We start from the raw sequence: 24,018 nt of genomic DNA, 5'->3' as shown, positions 1-24,018 counted from the left end.
GGATAGAGCTCAGTGGTTGCTTCTACGGGACTTCCCTGAATAGTTCAAAATTGAAGTTTCCGACTCAAGATCAGAAAACAGTTCAATGTGCTAAATGACGGAATGAGTGACTGAATAAATGAGTGAATGAAGACAAAAATACAAGAAGAAGGGAGATTGCCAAGAGGCCAACAGGATTATTGAAGGAGCTGCAGAAACCTCTGGCATGTATTGGATGATTCCCGACTTAGGAAAGGGTGGTAAGATGGAAGCTTCATCTTTTAGATAAAAACATCCAAGCCCAGCTACATTTTGCATAACCATGTTTGAACTCTCTCAAACACGTGGGGAGAAATGTGCTTTTGTTTTGTTTAACATGGTTTAACCAAGGATGAAGTAATCCATCCATTGATGCATTTTCTTAGCCACTTGTCCTCACGCGGGTTGCAGGAGTGCTGGAGCCTATTTCAGCTGTCAATGGGAAGGAGGCAGGGTACACCCTGAACTGGTTGCCAGCCAATTGCAGGGCACATCAAGACAAATAGCCCCACAATCACACCTCAGGGCAATTTAGAGTGTCCAATTAATGTTGCATGTTGGGAGGAAACCGGAATGCCCGGAGGAATCCGATGTAGGCACGGGGAGAACATGCAAACGCCACACAGGCGGGTCCGGGATTGAAACCGGACCTCAGAACTGTGAGGCCAATGCTTTCAAGCTGATCAGCCGTGCTGCCCAGGTTGAACTAAAAACCGCCCATCATTAAAAGAAGACCATACCAAGAGTGAAGTAGCATTATGCTTTCAGGCCATTTTTCTTCAACTGGAACCTGGGCCTCAGTCATGGTGAAGAAGAATTTCCAAATGGAAGTCAGTGGTGACCACAAGGATGTGAAGAGGCCTTTACAATATTTGTGGCTCTGCTGTGACAGCAGAAGTTGGCAAAGTCCTCAAGGGAGGTCAGAGAGCAGCCAGTGATCTTCTGGGCACAGTTGACCACTCTTTGCTGAGCTGTCCGCTGTTCTGTGCATCCAGGATACCACACTGTGATGCAGTATGTGAGGATGCTCTCTACGGTGGTTCTGTAGAAGGCCTGCAGTAGCTTAGCGTCCTAGTTGTTCTTCCTGAGCATTCTCAGGAAGTGGAGTCGCTGCTGGGCCTTTTTCAACGCCGCGGTGGTATTTACAGTCCAGGTGAGTTTGTCCGAGATGTAGAATCCCAGAAATTTGAAGGAGTTGACCCTCTTTACACAAGGAGTGAACCATCTCCACACTACATCAGTTCTTTTAGGTCAGATTAATGGTAGAAAACTCTCATTTTTTTAACATTCCAAAAACCTGGATTTTGAACAGTGGTTTGTAAACTTTTTATATCAACTGTACCTGACCTGAGTGGCAGGAGATAAATGTTGCTGGTAATACAACATGGAGATACAATTGCATTAATACTGCAGCTAACGGCATTTAAAATTTAGAGCCACAAGGGGACGCCACCAAACCATTAACTGTCTCGATTTCAGATGTTCTTCTAGTTTGGTGTTTCCCGACCATTATTGTGGCAGATTGACAATTGGGGGGTTTAGAGTTCAGTTAGGGTTTAGGGTTGGTAGAAGTAAAACTATTGCTTCTACTTCTTGGTTGAAAGTGAAAAGTAAAAAAAATAAAAATAAAATAAAAAGAAAAAGAAAAGTAGTAGAAAAGTTAAAATAGCTACATTTCTTTTTCAGGATCACCTCAGGAAGGTGTTGAGGAGGGGGAAAACTTAGATGTGTATACATTCTGAATTTTGTACACACCAAGCAGATTATGATTGAGTATAACAGTTTTTGTTATTATAACATGCCCCAACAAGTTTGACTGGGCTTCTTGCCTTATCGCCACCCTGGACACCGTGCAGAGGAACGCATGTATCAGCGAGCTTGTTCTTTCGGTGATGACCAGCATTCCATGACCATAGGTGAAGGTAGGAATATCGATCGATTGGTAAATTCAAAGCGTTAGCTTGGCTCCTTCTTGAGCACAACATACCAATGCACAAATTGCAGAACAGCAGATTCTGCACCAACCCACGCGTTTCGTTCCCTCACTGATGGAGAAGTCTCCAAGACACTTGAACTCCTCCACTTGGGGTCAGCGATTTTCATCAGCCTGAAGAAGGCACTCCACCCTTTTCTGACTTCGGATAATAGCCTCAGATGTACTGTTGCTGAGATTCATCCTTCGTTACCCCTGCACTAAGCTATTCCATAGTAATATGTCTGTACCAAATTAAATCCATCATTTTTCCCAAATACTTATGTATTTCTGTACTGAACACAATTCACCAATGAGACCAAAACTACTAGTTTTTCTTCAAGATTGGCCTGAGATTGCTTTCACGTGATCCCTGAAAGAAAACCCGAAAGCTGATCGCGTCATCTTAAATCTTGTTGGTGCGCTTGCGTGATTATGAAGTGGCAACAATACAGGCTAATGCGGATGTCAGCAGCGGCTGCTGCTGAACACTGTCATTTATTTCCCCCTCCCCAGGAAAATACTACAGCAAAAATAGTGAACATCCAAAGTAATTTGGCATATGATCACCAGAACTTGTTGAAATTGCAGTTACCCAGTGATTTTGAGTTCATAATCTTGATGATTTTCCTTTGAAATACAAACAGCTGCATGCGCTCGAACCATTTCATTTTTTGGGTTAAAGTGATGAGAGCAAGCACATTTTCAGTTTTACACAGAATTATGACAGTAAATTCCATTCATATAATTTTCCATTGTATCCAAATCCTTTAAACATGTGATTTTCAATGCCAAAAACACTTTTTGCAGTCAAACTTGCGCTCTAAAAACCACCAGGAAGATTTTCATCTTTACATGTTTGGATGATGGAGTTGATGTCATACTGAGTTCAAATTGTTGGATGAAATTACCGCATGGGCCATTTCTAGCCCACGGGCTGAAATTTGGACACATCTGACCTTCAGTAGTACAAGGAATGGCTCCTTAATTTGTACATATACACTGTACTCATCTTATGCCAGTCCATACTCGTTTTGATAAATTGGCACAGTGAGGGGGGAAAAAGGTGTACAAAATAATGATTTACCTTTTCCATTAACTTTCATCGTGCTAGTCCTGAGAAGAAGGGGGGAAAAAAGATAGCGGCATTGCCATTTATGGTGTCAATGAGTGTACCCATACCTGAGCTAGTGTTGTGCAATCACCCCCCCCAAAAAAATAAATAAATTATGATAACTGAAAAAGTACTCATTACCAGTATACATTCATATAGATTAGACAGATACAGTGAAGAAAATAAGTATTTCAACACCCTGCTATATTGCAAGTTCTCCCACTTGGAATTCAAGGAGGTGTCTGAAATTTTCATCGTAGGTGCATCTCCACTGTGAGAGAGATAATCTAAAAAGAAAAATCCCATAATCACAATGCATAATTTTTTAACGATTTATTTGTGTGATACATCTGAAAATAAACATTTGAACACCTGAGAAAACCAATGTTAATATTTGGTATAGTAGCCTTTGTTTGCAATTACAGAGGTCAAACGTTTCCTATAGTTGTTCACCAGGTTTGCACACACTGCAGGAGGGATTTTTGCCCACTCCTCCACACAGATCTTTTCTAGATCAGACAGGTTTCTGGGCTGTCGCTGAGAAACACGGCATTTCAGCTCCCTCCTGTCATGATCCTGCCGCTCCAGCCCGGGCTGTGTGGGTGGCCAGTTCGTTCTGTCACGACCCATCGGAACGGGAGTAGGACCCTAATGCAGGACTCAGACGATGCAAGGTGGTTCGGCGAGAAACGTTTATTATTTCGTGGTCGGGGATCAGGCGGGCAGTCAGGTGCAGCAGCGCTAGTTGGGACGTCGGGCGAAGAGAGCAGGTGAGCGGGCAGGCAGGAGTCGGTACACAGGGGTTGTCGATCAGGGATACGGGAGTACTCGAATGGGACATGAAGCTCATCGAACTGGCCACCCACACAGCCCGGGCTGGAGCAGCAGGATCATGACACCTACCAAGATTTTCAATTGGGTTTACGTCTGGAAACTGGCTAGGCCACACCGGAACCTTGATATGCTTCTTATGGACCCACTCCTATGTTTTCCTGGCTGTGTGCTTCGGGTCATTGTCATGTTGAAAAACCCAGCCACGACCCATCTTCAATCCTCTGACTGAGGGAAAGACGTTGTTCCCCAAAATCTCACAATACATGGCCGCGGTCATCCTCTCCTTAATACAGTGCAGTCGTCCTGTCCCATGTGCAGAAAAACACCCCCAAAGCATGATGCTACCACCCCCATGCTTCACAGTAGGGATGGTGTTCTTGGGATGGAACTCATCATTCGTCTTTCTCCAAAAACAATTAATGGAATTATGACCAAAAAGTTCAATTTTGGCCTCATCTGACCACAAAACTCTGTATCATTGAAATGGTCACTGGCAAACTTAAGACGGTCCTTGTCATGTGCTGGTTTAAGCAGGGGAACCTTCCGTGCTATGCATGATTTCAAACCATGACGTCTTAGTGTATTACCAACAGTCACCTTGGAAACGGTGGTCCCACCTCTTTTCAGGTCATTGACCAAGTCCTGTGGTGTAGTTCTGGGCTGATTCCTCACCTTTCAAAGGATCATTGAGACCCCACGAGGTTATATCTTGGACTGGGCTCCACTCCGATTGAGATTGACCGTCATGTTTAGCGTCTTCCATTTTCTAATGATTGCTCCAACGGTGGAGCTTTTTCCACCAAGCTGCTTGGCAATTTCTTCGTAGTCCTTTCAGGCCGTGTGGAGTTTTACAATTTTATCTTTGGTGTCTTTGGACAGCTCTTTGGTCTTGACCATGTTACAAGTTTGACGGACAGCTGTCTTGTCTTTACACAACTAACGACCACACACAGGTGCATCTGATTCGGAATAATACATGGACTGGAGGTGGACACTTAAAGGTGGACTAACAGGTCTTTGAGGGTCAGAATTCTTTCTGATAGACAGGTGTTCAAATACTTTTTTGCAGCTGTACCACACAAATAAATCATTGAGAAAATCATGCATCGTGATTTCTGGATTTTTCTTTTTAGATTATCTCTCTCACAGTGGACATGCACCTACGATGAAAATTTCAGACCCCTCCATGATTTCTAAGTGGGAGATCTTGTAATATAGCAGGGTGTTCAAATACTTGTTTTCTTCACTGTATTTAAAAAGTTGTCAGCCTTGGAGTTTCACCACGAGTCCGTGGTCGTTAACAAGATGAAAGGCCACTGTCACACATACCGGTACAATGTTTTTTTTCCCAGTGACAGCGTTAGGAAAAGAACATTGACAGTGCAGATATTCTCATGTTACACGATTCAATTTTTAATCACATCTCTCAGGTTGTTCCCGGATGATGGGTTGGCACCAAGGTTGAAACCAGGACTTTCAGTATATAGTTGCCCCTCATCTTTATGAGCCGTTAATTTAATCAGTATGTGGTCAATGTCCCTAGATAAAGCAGGAAAACATTTTTCTTTGTGTTTCACGCTCGTGTACCCGGACATCAACCCGAGCGGGGCTGCTTAGCGCGGTGACGTTTGAATCCAATTATGATTCCCAAAGCCACTGGTTGGGCTTCAGCTTGTGTAGGTGGGTGGGGTGTTGGATTGGGTTGTGGCGGCACACAGATTGTGGGATCTATTTATCAGGATAGAGAAATATATTTGATGTAATAAACATAGTAAAGATAAGGCATCTTGCATGAAGAGCCAGACTCTGTAAAACGAGGTTTTAGAGTTGCCCCCGGGTGTGTGTGTGTAAGTCCAAGCATCCTCCCCTGCTGCAGGAGGATGGTACAGCCCACGTTGCCTAGGTGAGCTGCACTGCTTAGTGGGAGAGGCCATACCCACCCAGCTTATTGTGTTCACACAGAGTGGCTGCTTTTGCCCTATCTGGACTTGGTGGATTCCACTCATAGGTACTTCCTCTTTCCTTCCACCATTTTGAGCCTTTCTTTCCTCTAATGTGATATAATCATGTGCTTCAAAGAGATGAGGGATTAGACCAGATGGTAGTGTGTGACTAAGCGATAATAGCAGCTAGATAACATGTGAACTTTTATTATGAGTGTTTGGTGCGTTGTTGGATTGTGCTTAGAACTGAGAACACGCAATAGTTTCAGGTTTGGAAGATGTGTTTAGGACATGGTATTCCACTACTCTCATGCCTTATTTTTATTGCAACCAATGGCACCCAGATAAGTCCAGCCATGATGACTATGGCACTTTGCTTTGTGTTACTGCGTTTGTATGAGTGGTGCCCTTTCGGCCCCTTGGGCTGCATGTTTGGGCCCTGTTGTCAGCAGGCTGTTGAATCAGAAGGACTCACACGCTTAGGTGACTGAAGTTTAAACATCACTCATCAGGGAATCTTGTGTGATGGCAGATGGCAGGATGATGTGGCGACATTTTGTGTTTTTAACTGTGGAGAACTCGCATTTTCCTCCCCTGGTGGAGGACATTTACAGTGAAGGGAGCTCAGGGTGAAATTGTCTGCTATCTCCACAGGCAAACATTCCTGTTCGGCTGCTCCTGCCTGCCCACAAGGGCACAGAAGCAGATGAAAAACTGAAGAACTCTGGCCTGTAAAATACATTTGTACTGGACAACAGCTCTGTGAAGGTTCACAGGACATTTTGACATACATTTGTGTATGAAAATTGAATACAGTGTTATTACCTTTGATTGAGGGTTGAGCTACTTTCCAAAATCCTAGATTACAGCAAGGACACTGGTAGGCAATAACTCCTCCCCTTCTCTCAAATCCCCCTTTATAATCCCTGCAGAGATCTGCCAGCAGCATAAAGTGTGTTGTACTTGGTCGTAGGCTTACATGGCACAGATGCTTGTGTCACACTTGCGTGAAAGTTGAATTTCTTTCCAGGCGTAGCTGCGGGAAAGTGACATGAACGTGCACCTTAGCTGAGCCTTCAGAAAACCAAAACCACCCATGCATTAGGTAAGTTTTTTTCTTCACTGTTTGATAAATTGTACCATTTGAACACTTTGGAGACAGACACAAAAGTTGAGCACCTGGAGCTCTCTGCTTGAATAAGAACCACAAGGACTCTCGGTCAACTGGATGGACTGTGAATGTGTCATTTTGAAATGGTATCCTGAATCTACGATCAGTTTTTCTTGGGAATAAAAAAAAAAAAAAAACTGTCTACTCCAACGTGGGATATCTGAGACCCCCTGACGATGGACTAAAACACATATTTGCATTTTTATTGTGGACCAGTTTGTTGGGAGGCAACACAACTCGTGCTTTGTCCGTCATACTGACGTTTGACTGTAAAAGTAACAGCGTTTTTCAACCTGTGGTACAATCTTCTCTCTCAATTTTTCAATACCAACTCTTTGCTTTCTGCAAAATGGAGAAGAGCCAGATCGGTTCCAATCACGTATGCACACACATTATGATGTTTTTTTCCCCTCGACATTTCTTTCATGGTACCTTCTGGCTTGCACTCGTTAATGTACAGTATGAGCCTTGAATGTTTTAAAACCGGGATATTTTCCACATAAAGCCAGAGCATGCCAGGAAAGGAAAATACCTCCCTGCATTCCACAGTGGAAAGAATGTGCTTACATCTAGACTAGCAGTGTCAAACCTTAGGATAAGCCTGTTTAGCAATTATATAAAAACTTGGACAGGAACAACCAAAAATCTTGTCGTCATGCTGTACAATTGGTGAAAGGGAATCTTCACATTCCTGGAAAGGTAACTTATTTCTCTTATTCATCCTGACGGGCTGCAGTGGTTTCCAAGCAAACCCCTGTAAGCTTCATCCGGCCCACATGACCTTCCCTCTTTTAGTGAAAGTGTGGGCCTGTTCAGTGTCTTGACAAAAGACTTGATGGTGTTTGGGACTGACTTGCACTTATGTTGCTGCTTCAGGTAAAGGAGATAGGGACATGACCATGGTGTCAATTCATTTGCATTTGTCCTCAGATGCACACCCATAGGACTCAGTTGCTTGGTGTTGCACCGCTTTGTAAAAGCTATTGTATAAACAACTCTTGTGACCTTGTGAACGTCTTGGGATGTTCCGCAACTTGCACTCTGCTTCTACAGATGTTTATAACTGACATAGCCACTACCGCCACACTCCAGTTGCACTGCCGGCTCCACGACTCTTGTCCTGCTATTTTCCCATCCTATCACCATCTTGTCCTGTCCCATATAGCCCTGTACTTCGCTCACAGGGTGTTTGCAATACTCTCCTGTATAACACTGTAATCCAATGTGACATTTGGAGTACAATGATTCGGGGGGTTTTTTTTCTTACAGCTAGTGCTCTGTATTGTCTTTTTTATTTTTACCTCAGTCCTCTGCTTTTTTTCTTTTCTGTCATTCCCCTTTAAAACCTCATTCAGTCCAAGTGAAATTTTAAACAACTATCTGTCATAATGCAAACAAACACAATGGCAATATTAAAAAAAAAATCTCCTCTGTTGCTCTGAAAAACAATTCCATAAACAATGACCTAGCAGCCAAACATGACTGGTTTAGTCAAATAATAATAATAATAATAACTGAGATAGAGAGAGACAGACGGACATAAACAGGGGCACAACCAGGGGAATTTGTGACTGTGTCTATCGTAAACTCACACATACAATTCCTTTAGAATAGGAAATACTGTTGAGAAATCATTCTCTTTTCCCGTTTTTTCTTTCCTTGCTCATCAATATCAAGGCTAAAATGGTTGATGTTGTATCGCCACACACCATGCCATCGGAAAGCGAGGTTCTTGTGGCAAGGTGCTTTCTCACCAAGATTTTGCGAAGCTCTATGAGGTACATCTACGTTCAGTAGCTAGCCCCCACGGCTCCTGTAGCGCTCCTTCGTCCTGGTTGAGTTTTTATGTCTTCAGCCCATTACTCGCAAGTGAATTTGACATTTTAGTACTTTCATGCAAAAATGATAAACTGTCATGTCTTTCTTTTGCAACATGCAACCCAGGACGAATCGCTTCAAAGGGTATGTGAGAGCAAAATATATGGTGTTATACTTAGTGAAGTTAATCACTCCTATGTGTCATATTGTTATGGCCATATAGCCATGCTGATAATGAGGTGTATTCCTTATATTTTAGTGCTGTTCTGGAAATCAAACAAGACGTTCCCTAATTACAAGTTGTTGTAGTGGTGCATTCTTAAATGTGCCACAATTATGACAGCACATGCAAGAAGCTAAAGAGTTTCTTGACTTTTGGCTTCACAGTAAGAATGATCAGAGCTCACAACCTCATTCCTGGCACTCCTCCAAGCTGACAGAGGAGGAGTGTGAGCCCCTTGGGAGAGAAACCACCCCAGTGTCAGTCTGGCAACAAAAAGAAGCAAGGTGAGCCTCACTTGTTAGTATGTAAGAAATTCAGTTGCTTCTTTTAAAACTCAACAACCCAAATTAATTGTTATGGACTACTGTAGTGATGATAATGAAAGAGGTTATCATGGTACTGTAAACCTAAATGTTCATCTGACGTTATCAGACGCAAAGAGTCACGCTGTCCAAAAGACCACAATAACCTGCATCTGTTAAGCGACCATCTCATCTCAGTGAGTAACATGGAGAAACTGGGCCATCCTGCGCCTCCTTTCCCACCACATCGTGCTTCTCTAGCGAAACACACCAGCAGCAGCGAGCATCTCATTGGTACTGAAAGCAAAAGAGAGACATTTAGCTTTTTTTCCAGTGTCTCCAACACTGTGGTTCTAGATTCAAGCTCGCTTGGCATTAAGGGAACCAGTACGGAAAACATGTTTTTCAAGGGTCTTCGGGATGAAGGGCCCCTTATAGTGGAGCGCCCAGAGTACTTCCAGACTCCTTGCCAGGAGGGGCTATGGTTGGACGAGCAGAACTCCTCATGGATCTCAAGTAGATTCAAGGCCAGCGTTGGTTCAGTGTGGAAAGTACCAGATGAGAAAAAGGACAAGTCTCCTCCTCCACTTCCCTTATGGCGGAATGACAGTTGTGTTGTCACAAGAGTGTTTCCCTACTCTGAGCAATCTGAAAAAAATCGAAACACTCATTGCAGGTCAGTTGAAAAAAACACCAAATCCAGATATAGCGTCACCTCACTGTCAGACCGAGTAGGTGAACACAACGAACTACACCCAAACAAACATTTTTCATTGTCCAGCACTGATGTCAGACAATGCTACACCAAGAGACTTTACCATCAGAAACAGTACAGTGATGAAATCCCCCTTTACCCCCAGACAAGCCAAGCTCCTCACATTCAGAGTGTTGGAAGTTACTATCGCAGTTTACAGAATCTGCCAATGAAGGCCACCAGCAGTAAATTGGTCTGTTGCTCTTCAACCTCCACGGCTGCCACGAACCAAGAAAATGACACCTACTCTGGTCCTGTGAATAAAAATAAAAACCACCGGATGGACGGCACAGAAAATAAAGGCAGCAATGGATTTCTGAAAAATGTCCTTCTGCTTGACCCACAAAGCTCTGAAACCTCCCACTGCCGTGACCCACAGGACACCACAGAGAAAAGTGAAAGACACATTAACAATAAAGAAATCATTTTCACAGCTCATCAAAGTAGTAATCATAACATAGGTCTTTCAATGCCACAAGAACACCGCCGAATATCCCCCTTGGAAACGCCAATGCTTCATTCTCTGGCAAAGGAAATGAGAATTAAGATGGGAGTTAAACCAACAAGTATCGTGTCATCCCAGAATGTCTGCGACTCCATGGTCACCAGTAGTGGGAAATCGAGTCGGAGTGGTAACCGTTATGCCACGATACTACGGAATGAAGTGCACCAGAAACGAGCTCAGCTGCATAAAAGCTGTAGTGCTGCAACACTGACTTGCGATGTCCAGGATGAGGACCCTGCAGAGTGGAAATATGCAGAGCCTTCTTCATCATACAACATCTCCCCCACAAATACCTACAAAGACAATCTAAAAGAGGCACAGGCACGGGTCCTACAGGCTACCTCTTTTCAGAGACGGGATCTAGAACCCCTTGGAGCAGAGGCACCAGTGCTTAAAACCACTAATGAACGTGTTAGAGGACGTAAGCATTTTTCCTTGGCCAAACATATGCATTCTTTCTCAGAACCTGACATGATAGATCTGGTAGGAGTGGACAGAGAGCATCAAGATAGGGCTCTTGAACAAATGTCGTTCCTTGAGCCCAAGGCAACGTTTTCAAAACCTGTTATACTAGATTCAACATCCATTACAGATTTGAATCCACGTGCAGGTAAGGCAATTCAAACCGAAGTGAGAAGTATGTCAGGGGAGGCTCAGAAGACTCATTGGTCAGTAGAAAACAACTGCTTCAGCCCCCCAGCAGTGGAAGTCCTACTGGAGCAACAGAACCTCGGAACCTTTGCTGAGTACGAAGCCAAGTGGAACAAACAGATGAGGACACCTGAGCCCATGATCCAAGGCAAGTACTACTCAGCAGAAAACATCTTGGAAACTGAAGCTCAGGAGAAGACAGTGTCATTTCATGAGCGATCCAGATCTTCTCCCTCTGCAGATTTCTGTACTCAGGTGAGCCCAGCATGAAAATTCTTTCGTGTGAAAATTTTAATAAAGATTTAAAGTTTATGTTTTCCTTTTTCTTTTATTAGTTTGCTGAATAACACTAAAAATTAAATCTCTTTTGTAGAATATCCCAGCCCTGTGGATAGATCCTCTAAACAACCAGGGCATTGACCTTGCAAGGTAAAAGTAGGGATATTATTTTGTTTTGTGATGAAAAAGGCAGAAAATCATTGACTAAAACAGTTCAATAATAATTAAGGAAGTTTTGACACTTGGGGAGGGGCAATACTAACAAAAAAAAAATCAACATTTTTCCAAGAATCAAGCATTGACAGTTCTTAAAAGCATTAAATGTAAAATTTCTTGAAATGAAAAGGACAAAGGGCCCCAGTTTCTAGGCTGTGTGTCTCAATGCCTTTTTTTGCATTTGACTAGAAATAATCCTCCAGTCTCCATCTTTGCTGACCACCATACTCATCCAGATGCTGTTAACCAAACCTTTGCTGTCTCCTCTGGACCTTCTAGCCTAAACCCAGCCCTTGGCTTCCAGCTGCCACCCCAGCCATTACAAGCCAATGCTGTCTCACCATCCAGATCCAATTTAGGCCCAGAAACAACTTGCTTGTCCCAGGATTTCCTTTCAGCAGAACTTGCAGACCCAGTGATGCTTCATCCCCTGTCAAACTTGGACACCACCACCAAGGGCTCGACCCCTCCGGGTTCTCCTTACAGGATGCCTCAATCTGACAGAAGCACAGGAGGTGGAGAAAGCAAGGAGGAGCAGATACCATCTTTCTCCTCTTTATCTCATCTTGCAAAGAACCACCCTCACCCTCCCTCACCACACAGTCCCACTCTGAGGCTGACAGAACAGCTGCCTTTGTCCCTGCAGAAGGATTCACCTCTCTGGTAAGAGGCTTATTTGAAGTGCTTCAACTCTGCACGATCTACTTGGCTTTTTGTTACCTAATGGTTTGCTGTTCTCGCAATACCAACTTCAGTTGAATAATAACAGATTTCATTGCACACTACCAGATTACTCCACAACCTTTTTAAAAATTTTGGGATTGTGTTGCTTTTCAGGTCTGAAAATGATACGCTCTCAAAAACTATGTTTAACATTAACACTTCAGGGAAAAAAGGTCTTGGGCTGGTACCAACTAACCCATCTCAGAGCTGCAATATGTCTGGCATTATGAAACCAAGCTCCAAAATAATCTCGGTGGATGCCAGTGCGATGTGCCCCTCCTCAGAATTCAATGTTTGCAAACAGCAGGCTACTCAGGACCTGGGACATGAATTGCAACTGTTCAGAGTCAAAGGTACCATTTCAGAGTCAAATCTAAGAGTGCAAGGAGACATCCAGACAGAGCAGCTGGTCAGGGACATCATGCCCAAAGATAAATCACTGATGGAGATCTCATGTCAAAGTGGAAGGAAGAACACAGTGGACCTGATGGAGGGATTATTTCTACAAGAAAAACAGATGTTGGAGGGAGGCCAGCAATGCAGGAGAACCTCCAGTGGCTCCAACCTGTCCAGCACAAGCAGGTTTGTCTAATAGCCACCGGACATGGAGCAATGCGAGCGAACAAGCCTGAACTTCCTATGTAACTATGGCTAAAACACAAAGCGTGGAGCCTCTGTCTCTGAAAGGCACATGTAGTCAACTACATACATACTTACATATGAATGAAAGTTGGGGTCACTCAGCAGGTGTGAATGGGTGATTGAGTCACAAACTGTTATTTGTTTGCTATTGTCCAGTGCTCTCTAGTTTCGCCATATTGCTCAGTGAGACGTGAAAAACTCAATACGTTCGACTTCCACAAGAATAAGAGTGTACATTACATACACATATGTACATGTATGTATATATATAGATCTAAGACTTGTTATTCCTTTTAGGCACAAAACGTTTGCATCCCTGGTGCAGTTCCTCCTCCCTGGTGTCCGCCAGTCTGCCTCTGCCCGGCTGGTGATGCACATTTGAAGTTACGATTGGTCAAACTTAGATAAACCCCATATACGTGAAACACGCATAGAATACAGTCGATCAGTCAAACAGAAACAATCTGTCAATACCGTCGTAATATCACAATACAATACCGTCTTTGCTATCTGCATGTTGCACATGCCATCATCGTGATGATGATATATTTTCGATATAATGTGCAGCCTCACTTTCTTTTTCCTCTCAACTGTGTGTGTGTGTATGTTCTGCTAGGAGGGATGAGGACGATGTCTCTCTAGCAGATTTGCTGGTTCCCAGCTCCTCCTACTACAATACGTCAGCTCCAAAAGCTGAACTCCTCATAAAGATGAAGGACATGCAGGAACAATTGGTGGAACAAGACTCTGAGGATGAGGTGGACGTGGACTTGGCCAGTAAAAAGGTATCACATCCTTACAAACCATCATCTTAAAGCCCTTGTGATGTCCCTATAAACATTCTAAAATAGTATTAAAATAGTAATTGTAATAAAAAATACAAATAATATGAGTCACTTCAATGTCTATACGAAAAAATAAATATGAGCGGAGAGCGCGTCATCTATGCTCAAAGTTGCGGAAGTCTCACTCAACATCGAAGTGGTAGCCATATTGCCTGATATGTCATCAGCAGATGTCACACTGGGACATTCGCCATTGAAAACACGTAGTGGCACCTACTATGGGAGATTTTCAGATTTTTCCGACACCCCTTCTGACACAGAAGGTCTTTTTGAAGAAGAGAACATCTCACAATCAAGTGAAGCGACCAGGGCAATATTACCCTTTCGAGCCATATTTAGATGATAGGCGGCTCACTTCAAAATAACAACAGACTCCCTGACAGTATGACAATATGTAGCATACTCAGCCGTGAGCGACGATAACGCTGTGGCATGGGTGTGATGAGCACCGCACCCCAGCCGTGACGAGCCAATCACGGCTTCGGCTAGGGTGGCTCATAGTGGCGCCGAGCCGGGCCGCTTTACCGTGTTGTCGTTGCTCGTGGCTGAGTGCACCGTCGTTGGCGATGAATAAGGCCGACGGATGAAGAATGCCACCGACCATGGGACACTTAGCCACGAGCGACGACAACGCCATAAAGCGGCCCGGCTCAGCGCCGCAATGAGCCACCTCGGCACCGCGATGAGCCACCCAGCTCTGCGCTGCGATAAGCCACCCTGGCCAAAGCCGTGATCGCCGGACGCAGCGCCGAAACCGTGACCAGCGGATTCAACGCCAACGCGCACATCGACACATTTAGCACCCCTGACTTACGTACGTGGATCTTTTGTTACATTCTGAGAGGATTACGTCCCGCCCCCACAACTATTATTTTTTTGGGAGCTCTATACACACCTACCTGTCATTTGGAACCCACAAAGCTCTCGTCCTGTGGATCTGTGCAATCCATTTTTCACGACAAACTGGGTCATTTGGAAACATATAAAGAGTAAATCCATCCTCCCAAGTGTTCGAACAACATCCAGCAATACAATGAGCCAGCATTTTGGCGAACATGAAGGAACAAAGAATTACCTTCCCCCAAGTAAAACTAGGTAAAATTGAATTATTTCCCATTACACACTGGTAGAAAATCACTGCCTCAAAGAAATCATCTTTAAGCTAAATGAGTTCTTTCTGGATTCTCTCCAGCAGGAGCTGATCTCAAGCCTGGCCAAGAAGCTGGAGGTGCTACGGGGGGCACGACAAAGCCTACAGGAGGATGTAGAGGACAACGAGGCTTTGGGTAGCGAAGTGGAGACAACTGTGCAGCGCTTTTGCCTGCCCAGCCAGCTGGACAAGTTCCGAATGTTTGTGGGTGACTTGGATAAAGTCGTGAGTCTACTGCTGTCACTGTCGGGTCGTTTGGCGCGGGTGGAGAACGCTCTCAACTGTCTGGAAGATGGAGCGCCTTCAGAAGAGAAGGTAGCTACTTTTATTAAGTATAGTACCTGAAAGTAACTTACTTCTAAGAAAAAGCATGGGTATCTTAACAGGAAAAACTTTGGTGGACGTAGAATCTACCTTGTAGAATACCGTATGTATGTATGTATGTATGTGACAAATATGATCAAATGCCTACATATCAAAATAGTACCATTATTGAGCAAAACGATGACAAAATGTGATTTTGGTGGTCTCCACTAAATCCATGTGCCCAAAATTGGACAAAAAAAAAAAGAAACAAAAATGATGACCCTTTCGGGGGCTTTAGTAACATACTTAAACATCTGTGACACACACCAATTAAGTAACAAAAGTAATTTCCTGCTATCAGACGATCACATGGCTTCCGGTCCCCGAACTGGTGACAACTAATCGAGGAGGCTCTGACCTGCAAGACCGTACAATAAATAAATCCTGCTGAATTTGGACCGAATGTTGCGAATACTCGACCTGGGACGCCCCTGGTGAAGACTCCTGTGGACTAAAACCACCATCTGTGTAATGTTAGTACCCAAATTGGAGCCGTATTCGTTCGAGTTGAAACTCCACGACCTAGCCTAGCCTAACCTAACCTAGCTCGATAACATCAATGAACGTATGTAGTCAAATATTTGCTGAGGAGGTGTTCATCAAACGTTAGTACACCTATGTTTTGTTTTCAACGGGGAGCGTGAGTACATAGTAGAAAGTTGGGCAAGTAGAAATGTCTATTTAAACTTGCTTATAGGCCCAGACCACCTTAGCTTAGGTGGCTAACTAGAAGACGTGTTTGTGATCAAACCGTGCTGTTGAAGAAACATTGAACGTGAGTAACTTCATAACTTGTACAACGAGGGCCGTGAGGACATATAGGAAATTTAACAAGTCCTATCTTTCTTCATCTTGGTACCCAAATTGGTACCGTATTGTTCGCGTTGAAGCTGCCTGGCCTAAGTTAGCCTAGCTTAGCGCGCTAACAACATTACCTACGTAGAGTATACAACGAGGACCAAGCATCGAACTTGAACTCAACCTTCAACTACTAGAGTGCCCTCACCCATTGTGGTTTGAATCTCTCCAATCCACATATCCTTTAAATCACCATATCCTTTATATTTACACACAGGTAGTATGTGATTTGTGTACCCTATGTGCTGATTGTCTTTATGTGATTACTTTCATTTGACCTTAAATTTAACATAGATTAGGTAGTATGTGAAGTGTGTATCCTATGTGCTGACCTTGTTTATTTAATTGCTTCTTCTTTTTGATTATCTGCAGCTCGTTGGGCAGCACAATATATGTGCTACCTGTCAGCCGGTCCCAAGCCCAGATAAATGCAGAGGGTTGCGCCAGGAAGGGCATCCGGCGTACAACTGTGTAAAACATACATGAGGGTTCATCATACGAATCCCATAACGGTTAGGGTGGGGCCTTCCTACGCCCGCACCCGGAAATGTTAATATGTAAGGCATAGGTAGAAATTCAGATAATGTACGTCGAAGACAAAAAAGAGGAGGAAAGCGGCTTAGTCGGCAGAAGATGAAGAGGAATGCACAGACCATACAGCTGTGTGTCGGCACTTTCAATGAAATGGACTTTCCTATGACAGGAAAAGCTCAGGAGTTAGTTGACATGATGATTAGGAGAAAGGTTGATATATTGTGAATCCAAGAGAGCAAGTGGATAGGGAGTAAGGCTAGAAGTTTAGGTGCAGGGTTTAAATTATTTTATCATGGAGTAGGGCTTATTTTAAAAGAAGAGCTGGCTAAGAATGTCTTGGAAGTGAAAAGAGTATCAGATCGAGTGATGAGGCTCAAATTTGAAATTTAGGGTATTGTGTATAATGTGGTTAGTGGCTATACCCCACAGGTAGGATGTGACTTTGAGTTGAAAGAGAAATTCTGGAAGGATCTAGACAAAGTAGCCCTGACCATTCCAGAGAGAGAGAGAGAGAGAGAGAGAGAGAGAGAGTTGTGATTGGTGCAGATTTCAATGGACATGTTGGTGAAGGAAACAGGGGCGATGAAGAAATGATGGGTAGGTACAGCATTCAACAAAGGTACTTTGAGGGGCAGATGGTGGTGGACTTTGCAAAAATAATGGAATTGGCAGTGGTGAACACATATTTCCAGAAGAGACAGGAACAGAGTGACCTACAAGAGTCGATGTAAGAGCACGCAGGCAGATTATATTTTGTGCAGACGATGTAATCTGAAGGAGATTACTGACTGTAAAGTAGTGGTAGGGGAGAGTGTAGCTCGACAGCATAGGATGGTGGGGTGTAGGATGACTCTGGTAGCAGGTAGGAAGACTAAGAAGACAAAGGTAGAGCAGGGAATCAGGTGGTGGAAGTTGAGAAAGGAAGAATGTTGTGTGGCCTTTTGGAAACAGGTGAGACAGCCTATAGATGGTCAGCAAGTTCTCCCAGACGACTGGAATACTATTGCCAAGGTATTCAGAGAGGCAGGCAGGAGAGTACTTGGGGTGTCTTCTGGTAGGAAAGGGGAGAAGGAGACTTGGTGGTGGAACCCCAAAATACAGGAAGTCATCCAAGGAAAGAGATTCGCCAAGAAGAAGTGGGACACTGAGAGGACTAAGGAGAGGCGAAAGGAGCACATCGAGATGCGACGTAGGGAAAAGGTAGAGGTGGCAGAGGCTAAAAAAAAGCATATGAAGACATGTACACCAGGTTGGACACGAAAGAAGGAGAAAAGGATCTCTACAGGTTAGCCAGACAGAGGGATGGAGAGGGGAAGGATGTACAGCAAGTAAAGGTGATTAAGGATAGCGATGGAAATGTGTTGACTGGTGCCAGTAGTGTGCTAAGTGGATGGAAAGAATACTTTGAGAAGTTGATGAATGAAGAAAATGAGAGAGAAGGAAGAGTAGAAGAGGATGACTGTGAATGACCAGGAAGTGGCAATGATTAGTAAGGGGGAAGTTAGAAAGGCACTGAACTGAATGAAAAATAGAAAACAGTTGGCCATGATGACAGTGGAGGTATGGAAGCAATTTGGAGAGGTGGCTGTGGAGTTTTTGACCAACTTATTCAACAGAATACTAGCGGGAGAGAAGATGCCAGAAGAATGGAGGAAATGTGTGCTCGTCCCCATTTTTAAGAACAAAGGCGATATTCAGAACTGCAAAAACTGCAGAGGAATAAAGATGATGAGCCACACAATGAAGTTATGGGAGAGAGTAGTGGAGGCTAGACTCATGACAAAAGTAAGTATCTGCAAGCAACAGTAAGGTTTCATGCCTTGAAAGAGTACCACAGATGCATTATTTACCTTGGGATGCTTGTGGTAACGTACAGAGAAGGACAGAAGGAGCTACATTGTGTCTTTGTAGACCTAGAGAAAGCCTATGACAGAGTACCTAGAGAGGAACTGTGGTACTTCATGGACAATTCTGGTGTGGTGGAGAAATATGTTACAGTAGTACAGGACATGTATGAGGGCAGCAGAACAGCGGTGAGATGTGCCGTCGGTGTGTCAGAAGAATTTAAGATGGAGGTGGGACTGCATCAGGGATCCGCGCTGAGCCCCTTCCTGTTTGTTGTAGTAATGGATAGGCTGACAGACGAGGTTGGACTGGAATCGCCCTGGACAATGGTGTTCGCAGATGATATTGTGATCTGCAGTGAAAGCAGGGAGCAGGCGGAGGAACATTTAGAAAGATGGAGGTACTCACTGGAAAGGAGAGGAATGAATGGGGGGGGGGGGGGACACTGAAGCTCTAGGGAGATGAGATGGCAAGGGTGGATGACTTCAAATACATGAGGTCAACAATACAGAGGAATGGTGAGTGTGGTAAGGAAGTGAAGAAACGGGTACAAATGGGATGGAACATTTCGCGGGAGGTGTCTGGTGTTCTATGTGACAGAAGACTCTCCGCTAGGATGAAGGGCAAAGTTTATAAAACAGTGGTGAGGCCAGCCATGATGTACGGATTAGAGACAGTGGCTCTGAAGAAACAACCGGAAGCAGAACTGGAGGTAGCAGAAATGAAGATGCTGAGGTTCTTGCTCGGAGTGAGCAGGTTGGATAGGATTAGAAATGAGCTCATTAGAGGGACAGCCTAAGTTGGATGTTTTGGAGACAAGGTTAGAGAAAGCAGACATGTTCAGAGCCGAGAGAGTGAGTATATTGGTAGAAGGGTGCTGAGGATGGAGCTGCTTGGCAAAAGATCAAGAGGAAGACCAAAGAGAAGGTTGATGGATATTGAGAGGGAGGACATGAGTACAGTGGGTGTTAAGAAAGGAGGATGTACGAGATAGGCTTCAATGGAAAAAGATGACACGCTGTGGCGACCCCTAACGGGACAAGTAAAGTAAAAGTAAGAAAGTAAAAGAAGAAGATGCAATGTAGTATTTACATGCACTCATTTTAACTGTATTCTTGAACGTAATTTACTTAATGAGTCAGGGTCAGTAGTTAAACATCTGTGTTGCCGAATGAGCAAAATTTGATCGCACTGATTATCATGGCCATCACATTTCTAATTAAGCATGCCTATAACAAGATCATGATAACTAAAAGAATATTGATGTTTTGACTTCACCAGATTAATATCAGTTAATTTAACTTCAACTTTCTTCTTCAGGTTGTACAGGGAGGTTTCGAAACCAATATTTCTTTCACTAATGGTAGGCAGAAGGCTTCATCCACTTTACGAAAAGCATTCCTGCAAATACTCACCCGATACCCAACTAGCCACCAGCCAATCATACTGTCGCTGTTAAGGGGGCCTGGATTTTAAACATGTTGTCTTCGGAGTCTCTATAGCAGTGCCATTCTTTTGTCACTGATATATGGGCTAGCATCGGATATCTTTTGGGGTCCCCCCCGGTTCAGGGCCCAAGGTTACAGCCTGGGTTGCTGCCATTTTGAGACGTAGCTGAAGCGTGACGAAACTTGTCTCTGAATTGCCCTGTTAAGGTGACAAATGTCTCTTCCTTCCACTTATCAGCGCACCCTGACTGAGAAGCGCAAACTGCTCATGCGGCAGTATGAGGACGCCAAAGAGCTGAAGGATAACTTGGACCGACGGGAACGTCTGGTGTCCTCTGTTATGGAGGCTCACTTGGACCCTGAATGCCTGGACGACTATCGTCATTTTGTCAAGATGAAGTCCGCACTCATCATCGAGCAGCGCAAACTGGAGGACAAAATCAAGCTGGGTGAGGAGCAGCTCAAGTGCCTACTGGACAGTCTAGTCGGACTAGAGCAGAGGTCGCAGTTTTAATACCCCCGTCCTGGACCCTCACAGAGTGCAAGAAGAAGCTCTTTGCTGTGGTTACACTCTTTTCACTGGTTATGCTGTTACTGGTTGTGTATCCAATGAAGGATTTCTTTTGCACATGGTGTGTCATGCTGTTATGCACGTACTGTATGTGACAGCGCTAAACATTACAGAATCAATACACTTTCAGTCCTACATCTTTAATGGAATTATTGACTTAAATCTCTTTTGATGTTCATCTGTCAAGATTAAACACTGTACAGAAAATACTGTTCCACAAAATCATACTACGCTGTTTGATGGATGCCGATAGTAGAAAAATTCATGCTAAATGATAAATGATGCTTTGCATCTCCTAGAAACTTGACGCAAGTACCTACTTAAACCGTGCAGCCAAAATACACAGAATCCAAAACCAGGTTTAATCTCCAAAGTTCATGTCAGTACTGATATGCTTATCTACAAGTTGCAAAATCACTGGCTGGGTTTGTATTTAGTACCTTGTTCTCATTTGTTACATATTGTTTAAGGTTTCGATGAAGACACAAAAGACAGAACAAAAGAAGTTATTTGAGATTTTTTGTAATCCCTTGAAATGTATGATGTTTGTTGTTTTCTATTCAGTCGAAGATCTCAGACGTCTGGTTTCTGGTTTCTACTGACAAACAGGTGTTTTCTGAGTCGCGACACTGATTTAAAAGTCTCCCAATAGGAGAAAGTATCCCTCGTCCGGTGCTTTGCCAGGTATTGTACACAATATCTGTCCATTGCCACTGTGAAGCCACACCTCATGTGCACCCTTTCACTGGGGCAAATGCAATAAAAGATCAGGTCATCTCTTTTTGTTTCCTTTTCTCCAAATACATTGAGAAAGATGTATGTCACGGAAAAGACAAGAGTAGAGTGCTGTGTATGACTAATGCCAAGTTGGACAAAAGCGCAATAAAAGCAGGCCCTGTCAAACATTTACAGCCAGCGGTATTACGGGAAACCATCAGAGTTACCGAGATAAGGATGAGGAAGGGTGAAACACAAAGAAGGTTTCACTACGTCTGGAGACGTTCGACAGGGAGCAAAAAAACTGGTGCGTGACTCTGAAATAACTGACTGGATTAATGTGTGGTTACCTTCCAGGATTGACGATCCTCGTTCTTCTTTGTGTGTTCGTCATCTCAGCCAGGAGTCCAAGAGATGGAGCATAACCAAAGATTCTGGTGCAAGTGAAGTCAGTTGACTATCCTGATGTGGACTTGGGAATTTGTTCACTTACTATGATCTGCTTCCATTCCCAGCTCTGTGCCTTATGGCTGGGTTGTGTGGGCTGGATTCTAACCTGTGTAGCCCTGGGACTGGTCCAGTGGAGAGTTTGGTTGGTGTATGACAGCAAAGTAATCAGTTCAGGAGTAGCCTGGGTTGGTGTGTGGAGGGCATGCTTCAATAGCCACACTCTGGTAAGCCCCGGCTTAATGGTCAGGCACTGCGAATCCATCAGCCTGTCGGATTCGTCCACACCACCTGAGATCGTGGCGGCTCAAATCCTCATGCTCCTGTCCCTGCTAGCAGGCCTGGTGGGGAACGGTGGTGGTTTTTACACCTTGAGGAACGTCTACTTTGGCTTGGAGAAAAATATTACCAGGTGCTGCTTGATCACTGGAGCACTGTTCTTGTCAGCTTCTGGGATGTCACTCGTGCCCCTCGCATGGAATCTGAACTCAGTGATGGCTAATCAGACCATCACATTCCCCCCTGGCTTCAAGATGCCTCGAGCCCCTGATTCTCAGCACGTGGGGTGTGGGATCTCAGTGGGAATGGTGGGCATGCTCCTCATGGTATTGTCTGGGTTTATGTTCTGTCGATTTGGCTTATGCCTACCAGTGAAATTACCAGTGAGGTCACAATGTGACATGTCTGTTGAAAAAGATAACCCAGTGTTTAATTCTAATGAACTTTGTTATGAGACGAATGAGCATTAATTCTGAGGAAGTCAAATCTTGAACTGTTTCAAATTGATGTTTTTCATTCTAAAAGTTGATGTGGAATCAATGTAATGTTACTGTGACAGCATTGACCTTGGCCTGGTCCACTTTCCTAATCATTACCGCACGTGCCCGTATTTGAGTCTAATGAACTTTGTTGTGAGACTTAGGATCATTAGTTCTGAGGAAGTCAAATCTTTAGCTGTTTCGAATTGTCATCCTCATCCATTCTAAAAGTTGATGTGGAAACAATGTAATGCTACCATGGCAGAATTGACCCCAGCCTGATCTGCTTTCCTAATCATTACTGCATGTGTGAGTTCTGTCAGAAAATATCCAGAACAATGGTGACAAAAGATATATTTTAGACCAAGGCTAGTGGTTTTCCGCTTCAAATTCATTGCCCTTGAGTATATAACTGTGACTTCAGCACTTTGCATCTTTTGGACTTAAAAATAAACTGTAAAAATGAGATCGAGTCATATGGAAGGGGACCTTTAAAATCATAGGAACTTGAAAAAAAATCTATAATAACTTTCAAAAGGTTGTTATCGCCTGAAAGCTTACTTTGTAGAGAAACATATCAACAAATCCATCTTCTTCTTCTTCTTCTTTTCCTTTCGGCTTGTCCCGTTAGGGGTCGCCACAGCGTGTCATCTTTTGCCATCTTAGCCTATCTCCTGCATCTTCTAACCCCAACTGCCCTCATGTCTTCCCTCACCACATCCATAAACCTTCTCTTTGGTCTTCCTCTCGCTCTTTTGCCTGGGAGCTCCATCCTCAGCATCCTTCTACAACAAATCCATCCATCCATGCATTTTCTGAGACACTTATCCTCATGAGGGTCACGGGAGTGCTGGAGCCTATCCCTGCTGTCATCGGGCAGGGGACAGGCTACACCCTGAACTGGATTCCAGCCAATTGCAGAGCACACAAAAGCAACCAACTCTCACACCTAAGAGCAACTTTGAGTCTCCAATTAATGCATGTCCTTGGGATGTGGGAGGAAACCGGAGTGCCCGGAGAAAGCCCACCCAACCATGGGGAGAACATGCAAACTGCAGACAGGTGGGGCAAGTATTTGAACCCTGCTCCTCTGAACTGTGGGGCCAAACCTCTAGAGCTGTTCCACCGTGCCACCCATGCTAATCATATTTATTGCTTTTAATTAATTCCAAAGTGAAATTGGATGATGTGGCACACTGTACAAAAACAATTTAAGAGCAGGGAACAAACGCTCGAGGATATGTACATCACTAACAAAGATCTACGTCTTCCATTTCCATTCCTGAGCCAGTGCTGTCAACAGAATAAACGTGT

General features: G+C 44.0%; 2 protein-coding genes across 2 annotated transcripts; both read left to right on the top strand.

The window, feature by feature from the left end:
- Nucleotides 1-1,882: 1,882 nt before the first annotated feature.
- Nucleotides 1,883-21,704, top strand: LOC133494589 (protein Shroom2-like). The gene is made up of 10 exons (XM_061808569.1): nt 1,883-1,940; nt 6,950-6,986; nt 9,258-9,377; nt 9,526-11,560; nt 11,679-11,734; nt 12,080-12,463; nt 12,638-13,105; nt 13,782-13,950; nt 15,206-15,475; nt 20,450-21,704. Exons 1-10 carry the CDS (start codon nt 1,883-1,885, stop codon nt 20,723-20,725), a joined length of 3,873 nt encoding a protein of 1,290 aa, XP_061664553.1. The 3' UTR covers nt 20,726-21,704.
- Nucleotides 21,705-21,993: 289 nt separating this feature from the next.
- LOC133494584 (claudin-34-like) lies at nt 21,994-22,695 on the top strand. Its single transcript, XM_061808562.1, has one exon. It carries the CDS (start codon nt 21,994-21,996, stop codon nt 22,693-22,695), a length of 702 nt encoding a protein of 233 aa, XP_061664546.1.
- The last annotated feature ends 1,323 nt before the right edge of the window (nt 22,696-24,018 follow it).

The sequence above is a fragment of the Syngnathoides biaculeatus genome, chromosome 2 (assembly GCF_019802595.1).
Source record: "Syngnathoides biaculeatus isolate LvHL_M chromosome 2, ASM1980259v1, whole genome shotgun sequence".
In the NCBI taxonomy this organism is placed as follows: Eukaryota; Metazoa; Chordata; class Actinopteri; order Syngnathiformes; family Syngnathidae; genus Syngnathoides; species Syngnathoides biaculeatus.
The sequence above is the reverse complement of the archived record's forward strand: the minus strand, read 5'-3'. Positions and strand labels throughout refer to the sequence as shown.

Coding starts and splice junctions, on each gene's coding strand:
- LOC133494584 (XM_061808562.1), top strand. CDS start 21,994: ATGATCTGCTTCCATTCCCAGCTCTGTGCCTTATGGCTGGGTTGTGTG.
- LOC133494589 (XM_061808569.1), top strand. CDS start 1,883: ATGTATCAGCGAGCTTGTTCTTTCGGTGATGACCAGCATTCCATGACC. Junction 11,561..11,678: donor CTGCAGATTTCTGTACTCAG/GTGAGCCCAGCA, acceptor TCTCTTTTGTAG/AATATCCCAGCCCTGTGGAT. Junction 13,951..15,205: donor TGGACTTGGCCAGTAAAAAG/GTATCACATCCT, acceptor TCTCTCCAGCAG/GAGCTGATCTCAAGCCTGGC.